At 44.4% G+C, this 24135-nt stretch overlaps 2 protein-coding genes across 2 annotated transcripts; both read right to left on the bottom strand.

Annotated features, from left to right (window-relative positions):
- Positions 1-2485: 2485 nt before the first annotated feature.
- On the bottom strand, positions 2486-5102 carry LOC119375559 (uncharacterized). Its single transcript, XM_037645754.2, has 3 exons — positions 4963-5102; positions 4212-4300; positions 2486-3128 (listed from the first exon to the last, which is right to left on the bottom strand). Exons 2-3 carry the CDS (start codon positions 4282-4284, stop codon positions 2584-2586), a joined length of 618 nt encoding a protein of 205 aa, XP_037501682.1. The 5' UTR covers positions 4285-4300; positions 4963-5102; the 3' UTR covers positions 2486-2583.
- A 4795-nt stretch (positions 5103-9897) lies between these two features.
- LOC119375592 (uncharacterized) lies at positions 9898-13054 on the bottom strand. The gene is made up of 3 exons (XM_037645809.1): positions 12924-13054; positions 11402-11482; positions 9898-10622 (listed from the first exon to the last, which is right to left on the bottom strand). Exons 2-3 carry the CDS (start codon positions 11472-11474, stop codon positions 10066-10068), a joined length of 630 nt encoding a protein of 209 aa, XP_037501737.1. The 5' UTR covers positions 11475-11482; positions 12924-13054; the 3' UTR covers positions 9898-10065.
- Positions 13055-24135: the final 11081 nt, after the last annotated feature.

Genomic DNA, 24135 nt, shown 5'->3' with positions numbered 1-24135 from the left:
TGGCCATGTTGGAATGTCGTTGTGCTGAGGTACCAATGCACGTACTACAACTGACGTGTCTACGCTACTCCACTAGATTTTGTGTCATGTGAGGTGTAAGGCGCACGCACATTAATGAGTGAGACAGCCTTGTTCTTTTCTTTTATTGTATCAGTATATGAAATTGTGGAGTAGCATTACTACAGCAATAACACAAATTAGTAATGCTTACGTAATTATGAACGCTGCGGCGCGAAACCCGCACACAATGATAATCAATCACCACGTTCCAATTGTAAGCCCAATAAACACGGAGTTGTGGTACCGTTGGGTGTTGTCAAGGTCAGCGGTAATCAGCAAGGTCCCGTACGATAGATGATTGAAGAGAAGGACGCACCGGTGCAATGTGGTTATTGGTTATATTAACGTTTCGGCTATATATATATATATATATATATATCTGTGTGTGTGTGTGTGTGTGTGTGTGTGTGTGTGTGTGTGTGTGTGTGTGTGTGTGTGTGTGTGTGTGTGTGTGTGTGTGTGTGTGTGTGTGTGTGTGTGTGTGTGTGTGTGAGGTCATTCTGTTTTTGTGACCCACGCTTTCATGCGTATTTCAGTCTAGTTTTTCACGTAAGGCCATCTTTTTCTTTGGCGTTCAGATGATCTCAAACTGGGCATTCGAAGCGTTCGAAAATTTAGTATGTGTTGATGTTCAAGGTTTTTGTAATGATGCTTTACGCTAGCGCTGCTCGACTGTCTGTGTTGGGAGCAAATATTATACATGCAGGGCCAGCAAGCAGCGCTTATCGCCCCCAGTCATGTTTGTACTCTTAGCACAGTACACAAACATTTTGGGGCATCTCTTCCAAATGGCACAGCTTTTATAGGCATTTATCGGGATTTAGGCACAAAACGCCAAATTGGCATTTATAGGCACTATAAAAACACTATCAATGCCATTCTTAACCTCTAATTGATGCTCATACATCAAAGTGTTACGATAGGACCGCAATAAACAAAACAGGCATTTGGCTAAAAGTCGGTCTCTATTTATGACAACTGCATTACATTGTCTTGATTGCCTCGGAGGATGGCTATAGCTGGAGCTAAAGTGTTTTTTTTGTTTGTTTCGCAAAGCGCTCCCACTTATACTTGCGCAAATACTCCACCGTTCAGTAGACAGGGTGCCAACGCTAACGCAAAATAGATATGTTTGAACGTCAGTCTCCGGAGGAGACGTATGGCCAATCTGACTCGTTGGCCTCAGTGGGCTCCGTTTCCGACTTGTCGTACGTGCCACGGGCTCTGTAAAGCCGCGTTGCCCTTACTGCCGAGATCACTGCCCACAGACACTGAAATGAGCTCACACAAAATATTGTAGTTGGACCTTGGCTTTGTGCAATAACCACCTTTGAGATCAGACTAGAAAGACCTTTTCCTACTGTAAAAGGTTGACGATCAGTCTACTGAATGGTACAGGCAGATGTGTATGTATTTGATACTGTATTTCTGGCGTACGCCCAAATGCTGCTTAGACGAATAGGTACACTGCAATGACACTTGGATCTGCGCTACAAAAAAAGCAAATGAAAAGCACAGCTGATCCCACCGTCATAGAAATCGGCATAACACGAAAGTGAAACTTGTGTTCACTAAGTAGCTGATTGTTTATTGTTCATTGATCTAGGAGAGTTTGTACAATGTCTATTGGTACGTGGCAGCTATAGCACCGTTTGACGTCGATGCGCCCACGTGGACGCCTAGTGGTGCATCTCCATCGTGGCGGCTAACGCCCATGACCATTATTTAACTGATGCTGTAGCTGAAGCTGTTAACATATACCGGGACACATCATATCGTGAATCCCGCGCAAAGATGGCATCAACAAGCACATAAACACTGGTACTCGATGTGCACTTCTTCAAAGCGTCGTTAATTGAGGAGAGACACGACACTGTGTGCGCTCTCGAGTAATAGGGCAACCTACGCCTGTGCTCAACGCGCCGTCGCACGCTAACACGAAGCGAAAGGCAAAGAACGTAACTGCGTCTGGGGCGAATCCTTGATGCTAGCGCGACCAGCGAGCCTCGTTAACATCGAGACGTGGCGACGCTCTAACTGCGTCGTCGCCAAATCGCTGTCTATCGGCGCTGGTTAGTATCATGACACAGTATTTCACGTCATGTGTCTCGGTCGCGTAGTCGGTAGAGCGGCGGGCATCTATCGTCGCGGACCGAGAGGTCGTGAGTACGATTCCCCTGGGCGAAGCTTTTTCTGCTAGTTTTTTTTTCCTTTCTCACCCGTTAGTGTGCATTTTACCAGCGTCATATTCATGACGGAAATAGGGCAGTGAATTCTTGGTGGACCCCGGCATAAAACACTTTCGAGTAAAAAACAAACAACATGACGACGCGATGCAGCATAAGAAGCCTCGAAAAGAAGTTTCACAAAGCGTTTATTGAGCCCCCATTAATTATGGTATGGTATACAGCCCTTTACATAGGTTAAAAACACCTTCGGCCTTGACAATCACGCATGAATTCATGTTATCTGTGACGCCGAATTTGTTGGCAATATCAGCTGCATGAAATATATGACTTACATTTATTCGAGCGCTTTGCGAACAGAGGTTCTGAACACACTAAAGAACTCGTCATTCCACAGTTCAGTCGCATACGAGGACAGAACCCTGCTGAGAATTCCGCTAAAGATCCTACCAACTTGTCCGGCGCCTTCGATGATCAGGTGAACGTTGTGCGTGTTGACGGGAACTGTATCTCCTTCGTAGCGGAGAACAAATTTCTCGGCGAAGCCTCCTCTGTCCACGCGAAAGATGACCGTGAATCGTGAGAACTCGGCGTGCATCATCACTTTACCCTCGTTGCCCGAACACGTACGCCAGGGAACGTAGAAGGCTACCTCTGCGTTGTTGATGAAGTCCACCTCCAAGAAGCGCTGACTGCCCACGCAGAAGGGTTTCAAGGCACCGTACCGCTTGATTCTGTTCATACCAGCCACGATCACGGCGCCAACTTCCAAACCCTTGAAGATAGGTCGAAATGTTTCTTCGCTGAGGGTGAAGTTTCTTGGAAATGTGGAGAGGATATACTCCACCCCACCATCCAGGTCAAGGCCAGAAAAGTCGCATTCTGTGGGTGAAAAGTGCCGGAGTTATTTTAAAGCTCCTTGGAACTCTAGAAATTCAAGGTTTAACTGGCATCATTTCGATCAAAGACAAGCTGTTTACGTCTATGTTGCCTCCTCTTGGCGAGTCAGGCAACTTTCAAGCTAAGTTCAAATGCGCTAAATGGTTGTTCTATCTATAGTCACGATATACCTAAACACCGCATGTATACACTGTTATCAAATCATGAAAATATTCCTTTGGGACGCATTCATAAGTTTAACCCCCCATATTATTATCCTTTGGAACGGGGTCATCGTATGTGTGTTCAAAGAGCCCAGTTAAGTGTAAGCGTGTACTAATGTTGAGGACAGGGCAAGTTGGTTTGTTTTCGTTAAACTGGTACAGCCCAACAATGAAAAGTGAATGACAGCCAAGGCGGCCGAGAGAAACTTACAAACTCTTTTATTAGCAGAGTGCATGGAACATACTTATAGGCTCACGAAAAAGGTCCCGCCGAGACGGTACTGCACCGACATTAGTCACAGACCGCATGTCAACCTTTCATACCCTGTTGTACTGATAAAAATACAGTGTGCTTCATCTGCCGATATGCAAGAACGTAATCCACAAAGACGAAGGAGGCTTCTAAGCTTCACGAAAATTAGGAATAGAACGCGTAGAAAGTTGACACCACAAAAATTTTCCTCGGATATTGATAGTGAAAGGTTTCACTGAACACTCATAATGCATGTAGAAGTCCCTTTGAACGTAAAATACGCATTTGGCATAAATCGTCGCAGTAGACCATTATTATGGCAAACAACACAAAACAGATAAATTATGGCCCATGCCCATGCGCTGTGAGGTGGTAGCGTTTCGGTCAAGCGCAGTTGCGTAGTCTATCACACTTCCGGATAATATGAGCCAGCACTATTATGAACGGCGCTCAGATCACCGTCTTATAGGCCTTCTCTTGAGACCTATGTTATTGAAGAATCCACACACTGAAACAATTCTACTCTCGCTCACAGTCTTTCACAAATGTGGTGATATTGTGGCTGTTACCACACATACATTAAAAGAAAAAGAGAAACAGTGAGCTCACCACTGCTCGAGGAGTAGGAAGCGGCAGATGCCGCCACGAAGAAGACGAGAATAAGCAGTTTCACCGTTGCCATGTTGAGCCGCACTCACCTGGAAAATACATCTTTGGTTACCCATTTGCGAAATTACTGGGTGTGGATAAACGTGGAGGAAGACTACTCCTGAGCTTAAGCTACAAATACTCCGTGAATTTTCATGCGTGTGCTCATTTAAAATAAATATTCGTCGCAATGCTTCATCCGCCGCATCACCTATCATGGCAGGACTTCTGTGGAATGATCGTCAATCGCACAATGCGCAGCAAAGTATCATTCAAGTTACGTTAAGAATGACCGCTTGAAATGCTGATTTAAGCATAGCAAGCCTTGCGGAACGCGTGTCAACAATTGTTTATTATACAAAAGTGATTTTTCACCAGTGCATAGGAAAAAAAACAGCATTATACTAATTATAACTGCTACACTAATTACTCTTGCAATGAAATGTGTTTCAGTTTCTTTTTCTTTTTTGACTTCCTAATCACGATGATCAAAGTTAAGAGCGAGCACTTAGTTCGGATTTTTGCTCTATACAAAGATGTGTTTGGGCATTACTGAACCTTTACATTACGACTCATCACGGAATTAAGCACCTTGATAATAACATTGCGCACCCTTACAATAAGCGTCCTTACAAAAGGTACTGCTATCTAAATATCATAAGCCAGATAAGTTTCAGAATATTAGCACCAAATAAAAGCCTGCCGAACTTACCGTCGTCGGCACTTTCCGCAGATAAAGTTTCAGGAAATAAAGAGCTGTCTGAAGAGAATTGCTGTTTCCTAGGGCGTACCTAGTAGAAGTGGAAGGCGCCTGAGCACCGTTCTTGTGGTGCCCCTTTTTATTACTCTGGCATCCAGCACCAAATATCAGCCGTCGCAATCTTCTGAAAACGAAGCAATTACGCACCGGAATTTGTACATCCGCTCCTTCTATAGACACACTAATGATGTGTAAGTCGGCACACCCTTAGGCTTGACAAAGAAAAGTTATGAACTCAGATGGCATTGAACTTGGAACCTCTAAACAAGTTATTTCCGCAGAGGATTGATACGATGCGCGAAATCATTATGCGTTTTCGTGTTTCCTTTTCTTTCTCTCTCGTGAGACCATGTGTATGCGCTGCTCACATTCAAAAGAACAAAAATATTTTCGCGCACGGAATCGAGCGTACGGTGAAGATGTGGACTGACCTTTTTCATGTATTTTTGCTTCTAAATTGCGGTTCAGATAAAGTACTTTTTTTACGTGCCACTTTAGGAAGAGCAGGCGTACCCGTTGTTTTCGAACTCAACTGAGAGGACTGGGGAAATTTTTGTGCAAACAAAATTTACGCCATTTTCATGCCGCCCTACTTGGTTTATCTAATTGTATGCATATCCTATTGGACTAGTATTTCGTCAAACTAGCTCAAGCCAAGAGATATTAATCAGCGCACAGCCTGCTGTTTCTTATGCGGGCAGGTCTCGTTTGGCCTACGGAGGCCGGAATCGCCGAACGATCTCAAAAAAATGGACGAGCTATCTCACTTATTGACACTGACTTATCAGGTGAGTTTAGAGAAAGCGAATGCTCATTTCAACAGTTACTAGAGTTTAGTGACGGTGAGTTTGTAGCCATCGCGCGAATTACCGCTGAAGCGCGAGCCTTGGATGCGTGCTTCCTCTACGACGCTATTTATTTCAGTAAGTAAATATTGCGCCCTTTAAAAATGACTTGAATTACCTTGGCGTGCGTAAACTACAGACACGCAATAACCTAAGTAGCATGAGCATTAAGGAAACGCCGTTTCTCCAATTACGTAATCCGTTTAAGATTGCTCGCCAATGATATTCTAAAACTATCGGTTAAGTGCCATAAAAAGATTTTGAAACGCTTACTTCTTGCCGCAATTTGTTCATGGCAGCATGTAGCCCAGTTTCCATGACAAATAACGAGTCAAAAGAAATGTGATTACCTTAGCCACGGGTTGTCCAGAACTCTATAAGAGGGAAATAAGTGAGGCTGGTGGGAGTGAACGTGAAAGTTAATAATAAATGAAATAAAATATTTTGGGAAAGGTCGGCACGGTTCTGAATTGTCACATTGTTTAAAGAATACTTCTGACAGGGGCAAATTTACCTAATATGACGGTTCTCTGAAGTTGAGAAAACACACAAGAAATAAATTCTCTGATACATAGAATGTTACAAAAACGTTCTCTCTCTCTCTCTCTAGATTAATACACTTGAACTGTTCGACTGTAGAGAAGGTGGTTTGTTATGCCACAGACAACGTCGGCAGATTTCGAGCAAAAACCATGCTATTATTTGGGGCAGGCCATACTGAGAGAATGGGGACGAATTTGGAATTTCTTGTTCTTTCTTGTCTTTTATTTTTTCTAGCATGCACGTCCACCTCACGACATGGACATTTTTCTCTATTGCTCACGTCAAAAAGGGAGTTCAGTGAGCGGGAATCTGACCCACGTCATCTTGATTAACGATTGCGATTAGCTGTACAATGCCATAGCCACACAGCTACCAAGGTGGGTCCAAGCACTTTAACGAAGTTCGTACCTTCCAATTCTGGTATGTTTAAAATGCCGCTTTATTGCAAAGAGCCTCATGAGTGAAGGAGCGACAGTGACCTCAGTATTCAGTTATAAGAATGCAGCAAGACGAGGAGGAATTCCTGCTAACCACATGTGGAGTTACATTGTTTGCTCATGGCTATACCCAGCGCTCCACGGAGGTACAGAGGTGTTCCTTCTCAGCATAACTGTCACATAGCTCGCTAGATCATAAAAGCTCTCCACATCAAAGCAAATAGAAGGCCTCCATCAACCAGCCTTCACTTAAATCATTGGGCAAAAAATATGAAACTTCTTGTGGCCCAGCGTGGGTAGCAAAGCGGCTTGAGCTTGGAGCTGCGGCACTTTCGTGGCCTGTGGCGAAGCACTGTTACAATGCGCATTGCCAAGGCGTTGTTGGTGTTTTCGAGGACTACTCGCCTTAGCTAAACTTTACGAATGAGTCTTTTGAGCATATATGTGTGTTTGTGACTGAACATATTATTTGTGTGTATATATGAACATTGTATATACCCTAGTCATCCACCGGCACTTGGAGTAGCAAGCCAGGACATACACCAAGCTGACGTCTCCAGGGATACCATAAAAAGGCTATCTATCCTATCCTTGTGCCTCATTTCCACATGATATTTTTTATCTGTTTTACTGCCAAGTATGTTGGCCTTTTACTTGCATTTTTCACATTGATTGACAGCATGCGTCCGATTTCGGGTTCCTTAATTTGTTGTTTTGAAATGACGTGCATGTTTATTTCTGTTTTTCAATAACTTTATTGAGAAGAGTGTCACCCTTGTTTTTCTTTATAGTCGTCGTTCGGATCTGTTGCCGCTACAATAGTTATTAACAAAGATATATATTTTTAATTCACTCTTGAGGTAACTAGTCGCGGCGAGCAGAAGCGTAATCACCTTTTACCATACTTATATGACACAGTAAATCCAACCTAGTATAAGGGAAAGCACTATAGGAATGGTTATTAGAAAGAAATAACAGCTCCCACGTTTCAAGTTTGACAAGTGTTGTACAATGAGAGAAACACTAAACATTATCTAACCATGTTCCCAACAACGAATTATTAACTACATTGATCTCAGAAAGAAAAATTGCACGAATTCTCTTTTTAGAGCAAGGAAGGGCGTAGATAGGACACCGTGATATGTCTCTCTCCATCGCAGGATTATTCAACACTTGAATTCCAAACGTTCAGATGCGTTATAGCACACTTGCCTTCCGACTCGCCGCCAACCCGCCATAAATGCAAGCGTGACCGCAATCTCCTACAAATTAACAAACTAAATATTCAGGCAACGCAAGAAGTAAAAGATCAAAGGCTGCCAGCCTGATCTCAGAGTAGTAGTTGGTTTTTTTTTTTTGTCTCATTCCATATATAACACGGCACCCTGCTGAAATATTAAAAATAAATTGATAAATGCCGTCTTCATTTTGTGTTTTTTTATTATCGGGTAAGATTTAGATGACACGTGTCCCGTGATCTGTGTGAAGTTAGGTGGCACGGAAAAGTGAAAAAGTCTGAGCATTTCGCTGCCACAGTTTCGTGTTCAAAGTCCTGTTAAGGAACTCATCCAAGTTATATCCACTGCTTGCTTGGTATATGCTCTAGACGGTTATTCATCGCAGGTATACTCATTGACACTGCTCAGCCCAAGAGAGAGAGCGAAATAAATCAAAAGGAAAGGCAGGGAGGTTAGCCTGGTATTAGTAACCGGTCTGCTACCCTGCACTAGGGCGGGGAAATACGGGTCGAAAAGAGGATAGGGAGAGAGAGCGATAAAATAAAAACGAGAAAAAATGGCGAAGCAATTCGCGCAAGGCTTGAAACAGCGCAGCTGGACGTACCATTCTGCAGGCTTATCTGGTTGCTTCTAGGTTTGTTGCTAGGCTTCATCTAGGGGATGCCAGATTGTTTCTAGGTTGCTTCTCAGCGCAGAGAAGTTTGAATTAACCCACAGGCAGTCGCAGACATGACACAGATGTCCAAACTCCAGGGAGAGAAACTCGCGCTGAAATCGAGAGTCTCTACCTCCCATAAATCTACGGGGACGTCTTCGTTGGTGTTAGCGCTTCCATCGCTTCGCGGTCTTCTCGCAGCCGCCGTTGCCTTTCCAGTTCCCTAGTACTCTCTCGTTGTGCGTACCCTTTAAGCACTCCGTCCAGATGTTTCAGCGAAGCTGCAACGTGCGTTCACAGTGTTTATCACTAAATTAATCGCGACGGTTTATTAAAGCTTTACCCAATTACTTATTACGTCTGTTTAGAAACTTTAAATGGTGTTTACCGCCAGTCTGTTAACTTGTTCATTTTAGGGGATCAGCGGTGAATAGTGGGATTTGCCCAATTTCTGTGGCGCATAGCCGTTCTTGATGATGATGATTTTTTGTACATACTTCTGCACGCCAAAGCTATTACGACGGGGTTCAACAGCTTCGGTCTTAAAAATAGCACACATGCACACACACGCAGGACGTTCCAATCACAGCCGTTCTGATAGACTGGTTAAAGCAGAAAGCGCAGTAGCGCTTGGCCAGGTTTCATCTGGGACGTTAAGTCCTGCCGATGGCGCAGGATTCTTTTTTTCCGAAACAGTTCGGTCGTCCAATTTATCTAGGGCGTTGGAAAACGACGATCCGTGTGACCAGTACCGTGGGGAGTCGCACAGAATATCTCGAATCGCTCAGCCCAAACATGTGGCCATGCGTTGCCTCCTCATGGTGTATCGAGAAAACAAATATTTTATGTAATTCTCCTTCATTTTGTTCCCTTCTGTGAGCGTGAGTTACGAGTTATCCAGAAGCAGTTTCTTGCGTTGAACGGAGTGTTTCAAGAGATTTACAGAAGAACGCCGCGCGTTAGAAGACGCTGCCACCCAACATACATAGCAGCCTTTACAGGTGCTTCTGCCCATCCCTGGAGTTTACAGTCGTAGCGTATTATCTATCACGCACGCTTATGTGGCATTATTCTTTCTAGTATATGCCGCAATTCTCTCACATATATATCTTTTAAATATGCATTTGTGCGTGAGACTGATAGAGAAAGAGAAGCAAGACGCAATGAAAATCTGTTGCTCAAACTTTATTCCTTAAGGGCCAACGATGGAGGGAATCGGGCCATGAAAAAATCCGAAGCATAAAGAAAAGGCAAACCTTGCAAGCGCACTTGTTGACAAAGGTCGCCCATCGTCGCAGCACATCGGGTCTACAGAAATATAGAAGTACAGATTACCACTACTCCGAATGAACGCCTAGGGACTTAAGGAGGGCCGCTTGGAATACTCCAAGAAAGAAGATATTATAGTAATACTGAGTGACACCCGGCAGAATCTTGCTGATGATCATCGTAGCTGCCTTCAATTCGCTCCCAGCGCCATCGATATACACTTGAGGTTCTAAAACGATCACCGGTACAAGAGACCCTTCGTAAGCGAGAATGGCGTCTTGATTCAAACCTGTAGCTTCGAAGCGAAATATGAGCGTGAAGCGTGAAAGACCTGCGCGCAAGTTAACCGTGCCTTCGTGTCCCGAACAGGCCCTCCAGGGCAGAGACAAGGTGAGGTCGCCTCGGTCGATGACATCCACACTAATTTGCCGGGTTCCATTGACGCAGTAAGGTTGAATCGGTCCAAACCGTCGGATCTTGTCAAGGCCAGTTAAACTCGGATCGCCCGTTTCAAGACCCCGGAAGGCCATCCGGAATCCTCGAATATCTGGGTAGCGGTACTGGGCCAGAAGACCCAACATTTTGTCCACAGCGCCATCCAAATCGATTCCACTAAAATCACAGCCTGTAAAGAAAACCGATGTGGTAACGTTATTCACCCGTAATGTTGCACGTATTCTTGGGAAACAGTGTTCTAGCAGTGCAAGCCTTATTTCATGCCGCTGCAAAATTTGAAATTTAAGCAATGTTTATTTATATGAAACTCATCAGCTACCTCATAACCAAAGTTGTTGTAGAATTTTTTATTATATCATCGCGGCTCCTTGCCGTCGAAAAAAAATATGCAACGAAGGGAAGGCTGGTAAGTGAAACGAATTGCTTGTATATAAATCCAAATGTCGTATTTTACGAACATTTCTGCCCCATTATGGCTTTCGCGAAGGTGATGGGAAACTTTGTGCGCAAAAACCAGACAATTCGCAAGACGAGATAAACTTGCGCACAAAGTTTCCCATCAGCTATGCACAATTTCGCCGAATTTCAAGTTTTGTTAAACCATCTTTCGCGAAGGTTTTCATATTATTGTTGGTCGATAAAAATGTACACTCGCCAACGAAAATAAAACAACAGAATTGACGTTTCGGCGCCCAGTACGGGTGCCGAAAGTTTGCGAGTGTATGTTTTCTTCGACCATGATTTTTCCTCGCCAGGCGAGTTTTCGTCAAACCCTAGACTTCATGTTATTGTTGTGAAGATAGAGACCAAGGTAAAGCTTTTCAACTATGTTACACTGAACCTGATGATTACAAGGCTTGAAGCCCAAATTTATGTGAAATTGCGCTGTTTACTAAGAGTGTCACTAATCCCTCCTTATTATTCGCCAAGAAAACCATGTTTGCTCACCTGTTGTATTCGCGACAGTCACACCGTAGGACGCCATCAATATAAGAGCCACCAAGCTCCTTCGAAACGCCATGTTTGCCTCTGCAAAGTGAAGTACAAGACCGTCATAAACAGCATTTATTTACTTGAGTGCCACCATAATGTAGAGCTGTCGCAGCACAAGTGAGAAACTTTATTTTGTCAGTTATATTACAGAGAAGAGTGGCGTATTCAATTTGTAACTAAATGTATGCTGTGATTTGTAGCGAGCTTCCTCTATAATTGTAGTGAGATAGGTTTAGGTGTATAATGAAATAACTGCTGTCAATTTCTTATTTGACGTGCCACCTTGTCCATGACAGTCAGCAGGATGATGAAATAGTAACTTGCGCACTCCTAGCTATTTAATCTATTTATCGTAGATGGCACAAAATAACAGAATATTACTTATCCTTGCGATTCTTCAGTGCGTTTTGTCCTGCAAAGTTGCGCTGGTAAGACTACGAAGTCACGTCTGTAGAAGTTTATATATTCATAACAGCGTTTAGGTTAACCCGTAAGGACTGAGCGAGCAACTTAGTCTTCTGAAACTACTACGCCAAACTTAGCAAACCGAGACACTTAGTTTTATTCGGTCCCTGCAATATAAAGAACGCCAAAGATATTTGTCTCAATGAGAAAACAAATTACCTCATAGACTTTATGAGCACGGCCAAGTAAGAAATAGCCTGATAGATGTATGTTCTTTAGTCATTTGAAACCATAACGCTGGAATCGAACTGAATCTGATGGGTGATGTCACATGCAACCATGAAACACCTACAATGAAGGCGAATAGAAAAGTGAAGTGGTAAGCCACAGTGAAGCTAATCGTCTCATAGAAAGCCCAGCTTTCACACAACGTCAGTGAAATTCTGTCAGATGAAGGTACATAACACACTGTAGTCGGATACAACTTAAGAAGTCCAGAAAAGCCCTGCCCTCACCGTTGAAGCGCGGTAGCTGATATATTGAGCGGCTAAAGAAATAGTCCCGCTCGTGCACTTGTCAATGTTCTCCGAAGGCGGGTCATCGGCAGTTCGGCTGATGACGTCAGCCCCGAGGGAACCCCCATTGGTGCAACTTGTGTGCATCCGCCTTTGAGGAGGAAATGCCGCAGACTTCTAAAGTTGTATCTGACTATAGGTACTTTTCGATGTTCAAGCTTGTCATCTTTACTGAAATGGACGTCAGGAGCAACCAGGCAAAAATAAGTTGTCGCACTAAACCTTTCTAAGTTTCTTTAGCGGGCATATATATATTTTTTTACTTTCCTGCAGTATGCTGACAGAGCGTTACTTTTTATTCAATAATACGCTTTATATTAGTCTTATCAGTTTTGTCCAAAAATAGAGAAGTTTTATGCTCATATTAAAGTATTATTAGGCGAAGAAGAAACAAATTCTTGAACGAATTCAAGAAAGATGTGCACGCAGCTTTTTGGATATTACGGAGCACTCGAGAAACAAATGCGTCCGAAACATAAAAAACACGATGTACCCACTTTTTGTTGCGACAGGAGCCTTCAAGCTTGTAGTCAGTGAAGTGAGCCTACTTAAAGCAGCCGCTGACTGAAGGGATGCTGAAGCACCAGTGCAGTGTCTGAAAATAGCTCTCTGCTGTGAGCTCTCATAAAGCTGTTGCGCTCCGGCGGGTACGCGTTTCTTATATATCACGTTGCAACGTACTCGTGTGAGCTGACCTTCAGTAGATGCATCAACCGAGTCTAGATTGCACATCCTTAGTTTAACATGCGGCAAGGAATTACATCCATGGTTATAATCGCTTATTGCCCAGGCTGACAACATCTATCCTTATCACACAAACGCAGCAAACGAAACACGCTTAACCCAGTTGCTTTGACTCTTGCTCGGTATCTGAGGTCGCAGGCGCCAAGGCCTTAGGTCCTAGTAACACCAATAGGTGATAATGGTATCTCTTTTTAGCAGCGCGAAGTTATGAAGCAACATGATGCCTATGTTTTTTAAAAGCAGCAAGCGTATCAGCATATCTAGTTTGAGTGAACTTTTGTACAGCTTTTCTTGCTTCCTCGTGAAATTCTAAAGCTCAGCCGTTATCCACGGCTTACTAGCTATCTTTTGTCGGTGAAATGTATTCTTTTTTTTGTGGGAAGCATCAATTGTGGATAGACGTGAAGTTTTCCAAGAATCTGGTGCAATACCAGGATCATGTTCTTTCAGAAAGTCATCCCAGCTTGCATGTGACGAGCAGCTTCCGCAGCCTGCATGTGTATGCAACTATGGGCGAACTTAAAGCTTACTATACACGTGTGAAAGCACAGATTGTCGGTGAAGGCAGCGAAGAAACACAAACAAAAAGATAGCATTAGAATTTTTTCGTAGTTATTAGCAAGTGAGTCGCTTTGATTTAACTAGGCGAATTTTCATAGTTAACATGCGAAAACTATAGACATCGTTTTGTAAGCAATATCAGTGTAGAGGAAAACTAGAACTACACGGAGAACTTCCACACGTATCTACCAAAGGTGGTTCACCATTAAGCACGTTCATTGCACCATTAAAAATAGTAGTGCAGGGGGATACTGATTTTTTATATATACGTGTGATGCATTAGCGCATTGTACTGTACTTTCCATGTCAGTGAATGCGGCTTCGTTTAGCCTATGAATGAATGAATGAATGAATGAATGAATGAATGAATGAATGAATGAATGAACATTAATTGAGGTTACTCCGGCCTATCAACGCAACATATTATGCTATCGGATGAACAGAGTATGTTGCATGAATGCGCTCACAAATCTCCGATTTATTGGTGTAGTTGCAATTTTTGCGGCCCCTTCTCACAGGCCACGCTTTGCTTAACGTATATAGGTCATGGAATCGGCACCCACGCAATAAAGTTAAAGCATTTTCATTGCGATATATATTCATCGGGTCAACGCTTCCGATGTCAGTTTTTCTTAGCGCTCTGGTGTTTAAGTTACCAATGTCTGCTCTCGTCGTTCGTTCCTGGGTAGATATAAACTGTCAATCACCTGTGGCACACACCCGCACACCGGGGCCCGTGGTAGACGAGTATGTGCCACACGTGTCTGGAGGAAAGGGTTTGACCACGTACGCGAAAGGATTTTCACGTTATCTCATGTCATGACCCGACAGCCATATTCGTCAAATGCCCTTACCCTCCCATGCCAATTTTGGTCTACACCAGGTTAAGGAGGCAATCAGGAGAGCAACCAGACGTAAGCGGCTAGATAGATAGATAGATAGATAGATAGATAGATAGATAGATAGATAGATAGATAGATAGATAGATAGATAGATAGATAGATAGATAGATAGATAGATAGATAGATAGATAGATAGATAGATAGATAGATAGATAGATAGATAGATAGATAGATAGATAGATAGAAACGCTCAAAGTGCTAAAGGTTCGCTAAGAAATGCTTCGCATTTAAAAAGGCAAAGTAGAACATTCGCAGCCAGAGCTGCAAATGTCGGCGTTGTTGGTTGTGAGTGAAAAATCATCATCTTGGTCGTGATCGAAAAATCGAGAAAGATGTAAAAAAATAAATAATAAAGTAAATTCGGTTCGAGTGAGAATTGAACCGAGGCCGTCTGCGTGGTAAGCAGGTGCTCTAGCACAGAGCTACGCGATTGCTTTTTTTTTTCATGGTATTTATTACAAATGTGCTTATTTACCATACATAACGAACAAAATACTCAACGCGGCCTCTTCCAGCCTACAAGCGTTACACAGAAGTCCTGAAAAGGGTATTAAAGCAGTGCATTTCATGAAGAGTGTATACCAGTCCGGTTGCAACTGTAATTGTTGATAAAAGTCGTTTAGCTGAAGAGCCATTTGAATGAAATGCAACCGCGATGATACCATCGGTTCCCCATGCCTGTCTAACATGTGAGTTTTCCATATACTGTGCATACCCATTAGTAAAAGCATGTCAACAGGCATAGAATGGCTTTTGGGTGGCGCGAGATAACGTATGCTATACGAATTTACATCGAGTTGTCTTTAAAAGCCCTTTGTAAAACGTCCCAAAATGGTATGGCATCTTTACAGCTGATGAAGCAATGTTCTATAGTTTCCGGAACTTCACAGAGGCGACAATTAAAGTTTGAGTGAATCTTTGCTACCTTTATTTGGTCATCAAGTTACGAGCCGATGAGGCGTGACAGTGTTTTTAGACCAGTTTGTGCAGGTGGTCTTGGGTTGGTGCATCTCTTTAATAGACAATTGGTGTCTCGTTTTTTCTATTTTCGGGACTGCTGTCATCCGCTGCTTCGAATATTTTACAAGTAAATCTCGTCGATGTTTTGCCAAGCTTAGTAGAGTCTACTAATTGTCCCTTGCCTCCCTATTTGCAAGAATTCATGCGTGAAGTGTATGAATCAGTCGATTTTTGACAGTAAGATTCTATTTATTCTCTAGTTCACGAAAAGATCTGTATACTGCCATATTAGATATGTTGTTTCCTGCACCTTTGTACCGCTCACTATATGTTGGATTGTCTGGACATGACGTGCTTGTGCGTGTGAAGAAAATGCCTATTTCACCAATATCCAAGACAATCTTCTACAAAGTGCATAGAAAGACGCAGGCTGTGAAGACCTGGTTGAGCAGCAAAGGCATCTTTGTATCTTCAGAGCTACACAATTGCTTGGAGCTGCACTGAAATTAACTTTCATGCGTGACAAACATACGCGTCCTGGTTACAGGTGTCACAGTGCGAGACGTAAGATCGCAGTAAAATGGGGTAAAAGTGTACATTGCACTCGGGCGTCACACCATGTTAATTGCATAACGAGTTCGTCGTTTAAAGTGGGCCACCCATTACAAAAAAGGTACACACATTACTGCGCGTATTCCCTTACGAACACGCGATGGGTGCGTCAAAACTTCGAAAAAGTATCAGGCGCGTAATTGCTGATGGTTTAAAGCATGCCACCCATTACAAAGGGCACACACATTAGTGCGGCCATTCTCTTTCACACACGTAGTGGGTACACTGCTGTCCTAAAAGTACTGTTGAAGAGGGCGGAACCTTTGCCTTTACTTTAGGTATGTCATGTGTGTGCGCGTGCGTGTGTGTGTTTGTAGCTGGTTGGGCGATTCAACATAATTAGTCGAAAGGATGTACTGTTGGGCGAGTTACTGTGTGGTGATAGGGTGATAACTGTGTGGCAAAGCCTTCTCTTGCTTTGAACAAAGTTGAGATACGGTATGTAGATGCGCACATCTGAGGTGTGGGTTCTGTGTGTGGTGAACATGTGGTTTGCTTGGTATAAATACATTCTGTTAGGTTTTTCAATAAAAATTCATTTGTTAGTATGCGCTTGTCCTGTTGCCTTCTCCTTCTAGTCCCACGTTTTTTTGCGCTTTTTATTTCCAGAATAATTACAAGCAAAACAGAGCGCGATAAGGATCAGGTCAAATATCGCTATAGCGTTCAACTCGTAAAGGCGAAGCTTAAACATCCCTCAATTTTTCAAAACATATCGCGCACGGGCAGTGTCATAATCTGGTATATGTGTCATGGAAATAGCGTTGGTTTGTAGGAAATACATACTTTTGTTATAACATCATTTTTGCCTTCAAAATTCTGATTTTTTAAAGTATATAGCCGGAAACCCCGTGGGTCCTAACAGACGGTTTGCGTACAACACTGGTTGTTAGAACGAAATAAATTTGACGACGGACACAGACATGCGTGTAAGCAATAACAGCAGATTCAGTGTGGTAAATCATTAAAGATTTAAATCCGGTCCCGCACTTTGTTAGAATAATGCAGCAATGAATCTGGCTCCACTTTCCACTACTATTTGGCAAAATACAGCGCAAACACACGATTGCAAGGTGCCATGACAGTACCGGGTCGGGTTCACACGCGTGACTGAAGCTCAGAGGTTGAATAGACAGTACAAAAACTGTGCTCTTGCACAGTACACGATCCGAATCCGACACTAGCTGGCTGATAATTTCGTTAGTCTGCGTGTCGCGTGGCTTTTCCAGTCCACGATGCTGGCATATATACGTTCAGTAATACTAATGATTAGAGTAATAACTTTATTATACAAATACACAGCATTCTTTCGCGACAGCGTGCGGGTCCTTAGCCAGAGGCTAGTTAGGTATCCATGCAAATATACAAAAAATAAGCCTTTCAGACACCTGCAAAATCTTTCTTTGCTTCGAATTTAAGTGATATATTTTGTCACTTGGTGACAAGACGACAGGAAATGAAAAACAGTCATAGTCATAGCAAGCGCGAAGCAATGAATCTGTAGCAACAAGTTGTAATGATTAGAGGTCGGATTTTTAGGCACTAAAAAAGCTCGTTTTAGGCGCCAAGAATAGGCAGGCAAAACCATGTTTTAGGCTTCGAAAGTTGTATATCTAGGCACAATATATTTCCACAAAATTGCAAATAATTTCAAACGAAGATGTGCGCGACCTCTATCTACAACAGGAAAGCAAAAATGTTAGTGCTTGAGATGGCACAAAAGCGCCAACGTTTGAACATAGCTTGTTTTGTACCACACGGTTCGCACTCCCGTGTTCTGCAGAGTGAGTCAAGTGTCCACTGTAGAACCAACACACTGCTGAGTGTCTTTCCGGCATTACTGAGAAATGCAGAGCAGAAGCAGACAGCCAGATTGCGAAAAGACCAGAAGGGAGGGATACCTCCTCTTGGCCGGGTCAAATTGCGTAGAGACAATTTCTCCCCTGGCAGTGAACCACTGGCCTAGCCATACGCGGGGCGGGGGTGGGGGGTTCAACCTCTCCCCCACTCCCCCGAAACTTTTCAGTTTTGCGTGTGTGTGTAGACACGCACACTTACAACGCATGCACGAACATAAAGTATGATTGTTCCCCCGTCCCCCCTGAAAAATATTTGTCTGCGCTACTGCAGTGAACACCTTAAAATGTAAATTGCAAACAAAACAAAGTTTGCGTGCACATCACATTACATCTTTCCTTTTTTTTTCTTTTTGTTCCTCTTCATTCTCCTTTTCGCTGAAGGGTCTCCGCGGTTTCGCATTCGCCAACCGCTCGGACCATGTCAGCGCGGCGGCGAATGCTCGCCGGCGTGTCCCGCTTCATGCTTCATGCTAGCGGTTTTGGTTGGTTGAACAAGAAGACTACAATTGGTCGAACTAGAGGACTAGGTTAAACCCCATAGCTCCCAAGGGTCAACCTTACGCGGTAACATGAATAACGGTCTCAAACTGCACCCGGGGGCGAAACCTGAGGCTAAATAGCGTTTATATAAGCGCCAATTTTGAAAATAGGCATTTATAGACCTTTGTAAGCATCTAGCCACGAATGCCAAAAACAGGCAATTACAGGCACTATAAAAACACTATAAAAGCCCTTCTTATCCTCTAATTCGTGTTCATATGTCAAATGGCCCGTTAGGAACGCAAGGAACAAAGGCATTTGCCTAAAATCCGGTCTCTTGTAATGATAGACGAAGTGAGGCAGGCAGATAACTCTTTTGGATCCGATCTCGCTTAACTCTAACAAACTCTCGTGTAAGAGAATACGGCCACTCCAGGGAGATATGCGCGTTCCGCACAGTCTCTTCGCGCTGAGAGCGCAGCACGCGGATGGCTGCTGAGAAAGCGCGCGCCAGCGACCCCGGTCGCGCCCTAAACATCAAAGCTCAAAGTTGCTGCTCGAGCGACACCCCCCTTCTCTCGTCTTTTCATGCTCCTACAAGACGGGCGCGGCGTTTCCTCTCTGCTTCGAGGGCAAGCCTCCCGAGCGGGGTGATGTTATTGCATGCGCCCTCCTAGCGACAGAGACAGGCTGGTTCGTTTACCGCTGCGTTAGCCGCGTTCATCGCCCCTGCTCGCGCGCTTTTACCCGCGGTAGACCTTAAGATGCGCGGGGCCATACTATCAATTTGCGCTTTGTGCGGGACATTACGGCGACGGTGACGGCAAAAACCCGTCCAGAAGGTACATATATTTATTATCTCAATAATAAAACAAAAGAACCAAACAAAAATTTGTGGACTATTGTACAGGCCGTCGCAGACTTGAGAAGGCCACTGCGCAACGATGTAGTCCGTGCTGGAGACACGCCAAGCACCACTAACAAAACAAGAGGGAAAATTTAGGTCATCCCACAAAGGTACACACACAACGGAGGACTCCTCCCCTCTTTCACTCAAAGAGGCTGCCCGCGTCCGGGAGGAGATCCGCACACCCCTTCCCAGCTGTGGCCACCTGCGCACATGTACGCCTAAAACGGGAATACATAAAACGCGTTTGATACACATAAGTTCATTGTGCGTATGTGATTCTACAATGGCAGGGTAAAGTCTATAGCCACCTGCTTACAGGAAACGGGTATAGCTTTTAACCTTTTATATAGCGTTCAGTAAACGTACTGTTTTTCACTGAACGAAACAAAGCAAGATAGCGCACTGATACGCCGCATGTGTGTTCTGCTACACTCGGACAATGCGCACTTGGTACAAAGTACACACATTTTCCCCCACATTAGCTAATTACTGTATACCTATATAAATGCACGTATAACAAACACGTGCAATAGTGGTAAAATTTCCTAGGTCACTGTCTTATTTATTCCCATGGCAGCGTCGCCTAGATACTTTTGACCACATCTGTACACAATATATCTGGTTGGTGTATTTGTCTTTTTAAAGGTGAACATACTGTACCTAAGAACATCGAACTGTCTTTTTTAACAATTCATTCGACTTCAACTGATAACCTGACGAGGTTTCCTGCAGCTTCAGCGTCCAACTTCACGACCTGTTAATGTTAGATTAAACGGCCATCGCGCGGACACGGCGAGGTTACCCAAAGCAGTGTCACAGCATTTTAATGTAGCAGGTCACAATTTCGAAGATATCAAAGCTTACATACTTCAGTCAAACTTCCGGTCCCCAAGGAACAGAAAATATACAGAGTCATACCTTATTCACAAGTTCAGTACATTCCAGCCAGCGGGTATTAATGTTTCTAAGGGTGCTCTTGAATCGATGCGGTATGGTACATACACAACGAAAACCAACGAGAGTTAGGCTCTTCTTCTGCATTTATTGTATTTATTGTATAATATTCTTTAGCGAGATCGAAATAAAAGCACGGGTTTTATTGTGCATTGCATGTAGCGCAACTATTGTGGATACTTTGGAGCGCCGCATGCCACCAACACGCTCGAGTTCGACCAGCGAAACGAAATGGTTAGAGCTACGAAATGTGCAGTCACGGCTACAATCCACGTCTCTCGGCTAACTTTTTCTGTACTTCACCGGTACTTTCCCAACGGCATTGTTGTTCCACGAATTTTTCGCAACATCGAATTCTTCGAAGTTGTAAAAAACATATGTGTGCATTCTTTTCGATATTCATGTTTCGATCTTGCTGATCGAACCTGCAACATGCGAGTGTATTTAACACGGCTAGAGTCTGTTCGTGGCTGCGACACAAGCCTACTGAATGGGATGTTGAATGCTTGTTGAAGAAGTAACTCGCGTTCCTGATTGCGCAAGTAAAGACGACGGCGTAACATGTTCAGAAATCATCACCACGTTAAACATGCGGTCCCGTGCAGCAGCGACGGCACTACTTGCTGGCGGCCTACTACTGCGGCAAATCCTTCAGGCATGCAGCCTCGGCACGTACTCCCTCGGAGTACCTTTCAGTTTATACGTCAATTCTAGCTGTTGCAGTTTTCTGTAGCACGCACAGGATTTTGCAAAGCATCGTTGATACACGGTAATGGAGCTGAAATATAACCTTTCACACCGCAGCAAATAATTAGGTGGTGAGCACTCAGCACTTCCCATGGTATGGGAAAGCATTTTGGTCTAATATCCATTTCAGTGCAGCCAATGACATCATCCGGTGTAAGTGGCACGGGCCGTGCGTCCGCACGCCCTATCTGTTTCTTTGCTAACAAACGGGTTGCCCCTCCTCCGAGCGCCATCTTGAATCGCACGGCGCGTGACCTATGGGCACCGTGCATACGTTAGGAGCCGCCACAGTCGCGCGCTGCCTCCAGCGCCAAATCGGCCACGGCAGTAGATCTGGCGGGATAATGGAGCAGACAACGCAGGCGGCGGCAAGCCACTGCGCCGTGCTTTGGTGCTTCGCTCGAGGCGTTTCCTTTCCCGTTTGCTTCCAAAAGACGTCAAATTGTTAGCAGCTGTCCGAGAACGTAGCGTTAGCGCGGGTGCTTCTTTTCGCCAGACCTCGTGTATCCTCAGGCGAACGCGGCAACATTAAATGCATGAGCTGGGGGAAGACAACGGAGGTGACGAGCCCGTTGAGCGAAACTGCGCACGTATAACGCGGGCCGCCTCGCTCACTAAACAATCACAGCTTATCACCCTCGGGCTAACGCCGCAGTGAACTCAGCGGCAGCTTGAAACTCGCGATACCAGCGATATTGCACTGTCACGGCCACTGAATGAAAAAACGCTTTCCATCGAACGGCCATGGCGCGGCATTCACTGCGCCGACTTAACCAGTGCAGCCGAGTTCGTCGTCGTGGCTCGTGTTTTGCTGCCATGGCACTGCAAAGCGTGCCAATTATTATTACGTTTGCATTCAGAGAGCTACGTGATATAGTTTCCTCCGAGAGGCTAACGTGAAGAAGGGCAGGGACCTCCTCGAAGCGGGGCACGATCACGGCGTCGTGGAAGAGGTGTTGCTCGGCAGATCAACAATCACGGGCAAATGCAACCCCAGAAAAAAAAAATACCCCATCTATTTACAAAACTCACTTTTGTCGTCGAATGAGTGCGATCCACCGTTCACGCCGATTCCGTTCATATTCTCTAAATGGAAACCGGTAAAAACGCGTGCCCAGAGAATTCCTGTAGGGGTTATTGCACCCAACAACGCAGCAATTATTCCTGGAGTTCGGCATTCCTACGAACAGCGATACCGGCACAAAACGAACTGCCCGCGAAAATACCTCGCGCCGTCACAGCGGGAGCGTGGAGCGAGCAGGGGTGCAATCGCGGAGCGATATTGTAGCTATATTATTATTATCGTCCACCACATGCGGCTGACTGATCGCGTTGATAACGCGGACGTACCGTCGCTCTGGTCACTAGTCAAGCGCGAGAAGCACGAAAAGTGTAATCATCGTAAAAGGCATAGTTCCTCGACTTCACCCCATTGCGAGCGCGTCAGAGCATCCCGCCAAATCTGCGCTTCTTGCCGCTAGGGACGCCGAGCGTAGTTACGTCTGCACGGAGCCTATAGTTTGTGGGCATTGCGAATATGCTGCAGTGCAAATGGAAGCGGCACATACGCAGTGAGGTGGGCAGGTTGGTTTGATTCATACTGCCACGCGCGCTTCTTTTGTTATCTTTATGTAACTAGTGCGTACCACGCGTAGCCGCTGCCTTGCGCAAGCCGCGTCCGAATGCCTGGGAAGCTTCCAGGTTATTTTAGAATCGTCTTATAGGCTTGAGCGCTGAAACGCGAACAGTGGAGTCTATTCTTGAACTATAGCGGTCACCAGCGATAAGGCTCCAATGTGCGATGCCGCATGTATAAATGCGGACGCGCCATACTGCAAATCAGTTTATCGACGACCGACGGTCTGTTCGGCGCTATGAGTGTACATACAGCGTGTATCGCTCGTAGTTTTCTTCTCATTTAGCGGAGACGCGTTCGCCCAAATAAAAAGTTTCATCTTGAACACGCCGACTGCTGCCTTCGTTAACGTCACGACCACCTGATAATACAGCATGTGTGGCAGCGGAAAGACAAATGGACACATGAGTGATTACATGACAACGTGGCATTGACTTAATTGACCCTTCTAATAAAGAAAATCAAATGCACATACAGGAATACAAAAGCACAAGACCCTGAAACCCGAGCAACAAAGAGTAAGCTTTACTAAAGCAGCAAAGAACGCAATTGTTTAAGTTATTGCAGGTGGTGAATTCAGAGCAATCAGGAACCTGGTAGCTTGGATAAGCACTTGTCAACTCCAAGTCGGATGTTGTGCGCTTGTGCTATCCATCTTCTTAACTGTTTTGCATGCTCCAAGGTTACTAGTTAACTCGCTGCAAAAGGGGAACGTAAAATGCGTTAGCCTAGCCTCCCTCAGAGACAGCTGATGATCTCTAAAAAATTCACACATTCTCTTGATTGACCAACATATTCCTTACATCATGAAGAAGCAGTGACAGGCATGTTGCCAATACGACTCTAGTTTATATGATATACATTAAATCTGCCGTGTCCTTGGTGTACACTTTAAACAACGGCCATTCCAGAAGGGGTATCAATGAGCTTTTTAAGAAAAATGTAAAAGAAAATGCATCTCCTTTAAATTCCAGAAAATGCCGATGGACAAGCAGGCAGCAAGGTGGAACTTAAATCCCAATTATGTAATTATGTGCGTGTGCAAGTGGTGCGATATATGTAACTGTACTGTTATGCGGTAAGCAAAGTGTTGGGCAAACGAAATTCTGTACAATGTTAAACTCGGAGCTGTCGCTGAGGGGAAGGCAGTGGAAGCACAGGCTCCAGTGCCTGTGCATTTGCGATGTGTAACATGTAACAGTAAAGTAACAGTAATACTAGTAGTAGGCGTTGCGCAAGACGCACCACGACTGGGGGGACTGAAGAAATAAATAAATAAAGCGAAATGATGATGGTGCTGATGCTCTATCACATGCACTCACAGGCCTACAGCATCGCCATCTA

Source organism: Rhipicephalus sanguineus, chromosome 11 (assembly GCF_013339695.2).
Source record: "Rhipicephalus sanguineus isolate Rsan-2018 chromosome 11, BIME_Rsan_1.4, whole genome shotgun sequence".
Taxonomy (NCBI): domain Eukaryota; kingdom Metazoa; phylum Arthropoda; class Arachnida; order Ixodida; family Ixodidae; genus Rhipicephalus; species Rhipicephalus sanguineus.
This window is presented reverse-complemented; position numbering and strand designations above follow the sequence as displayed.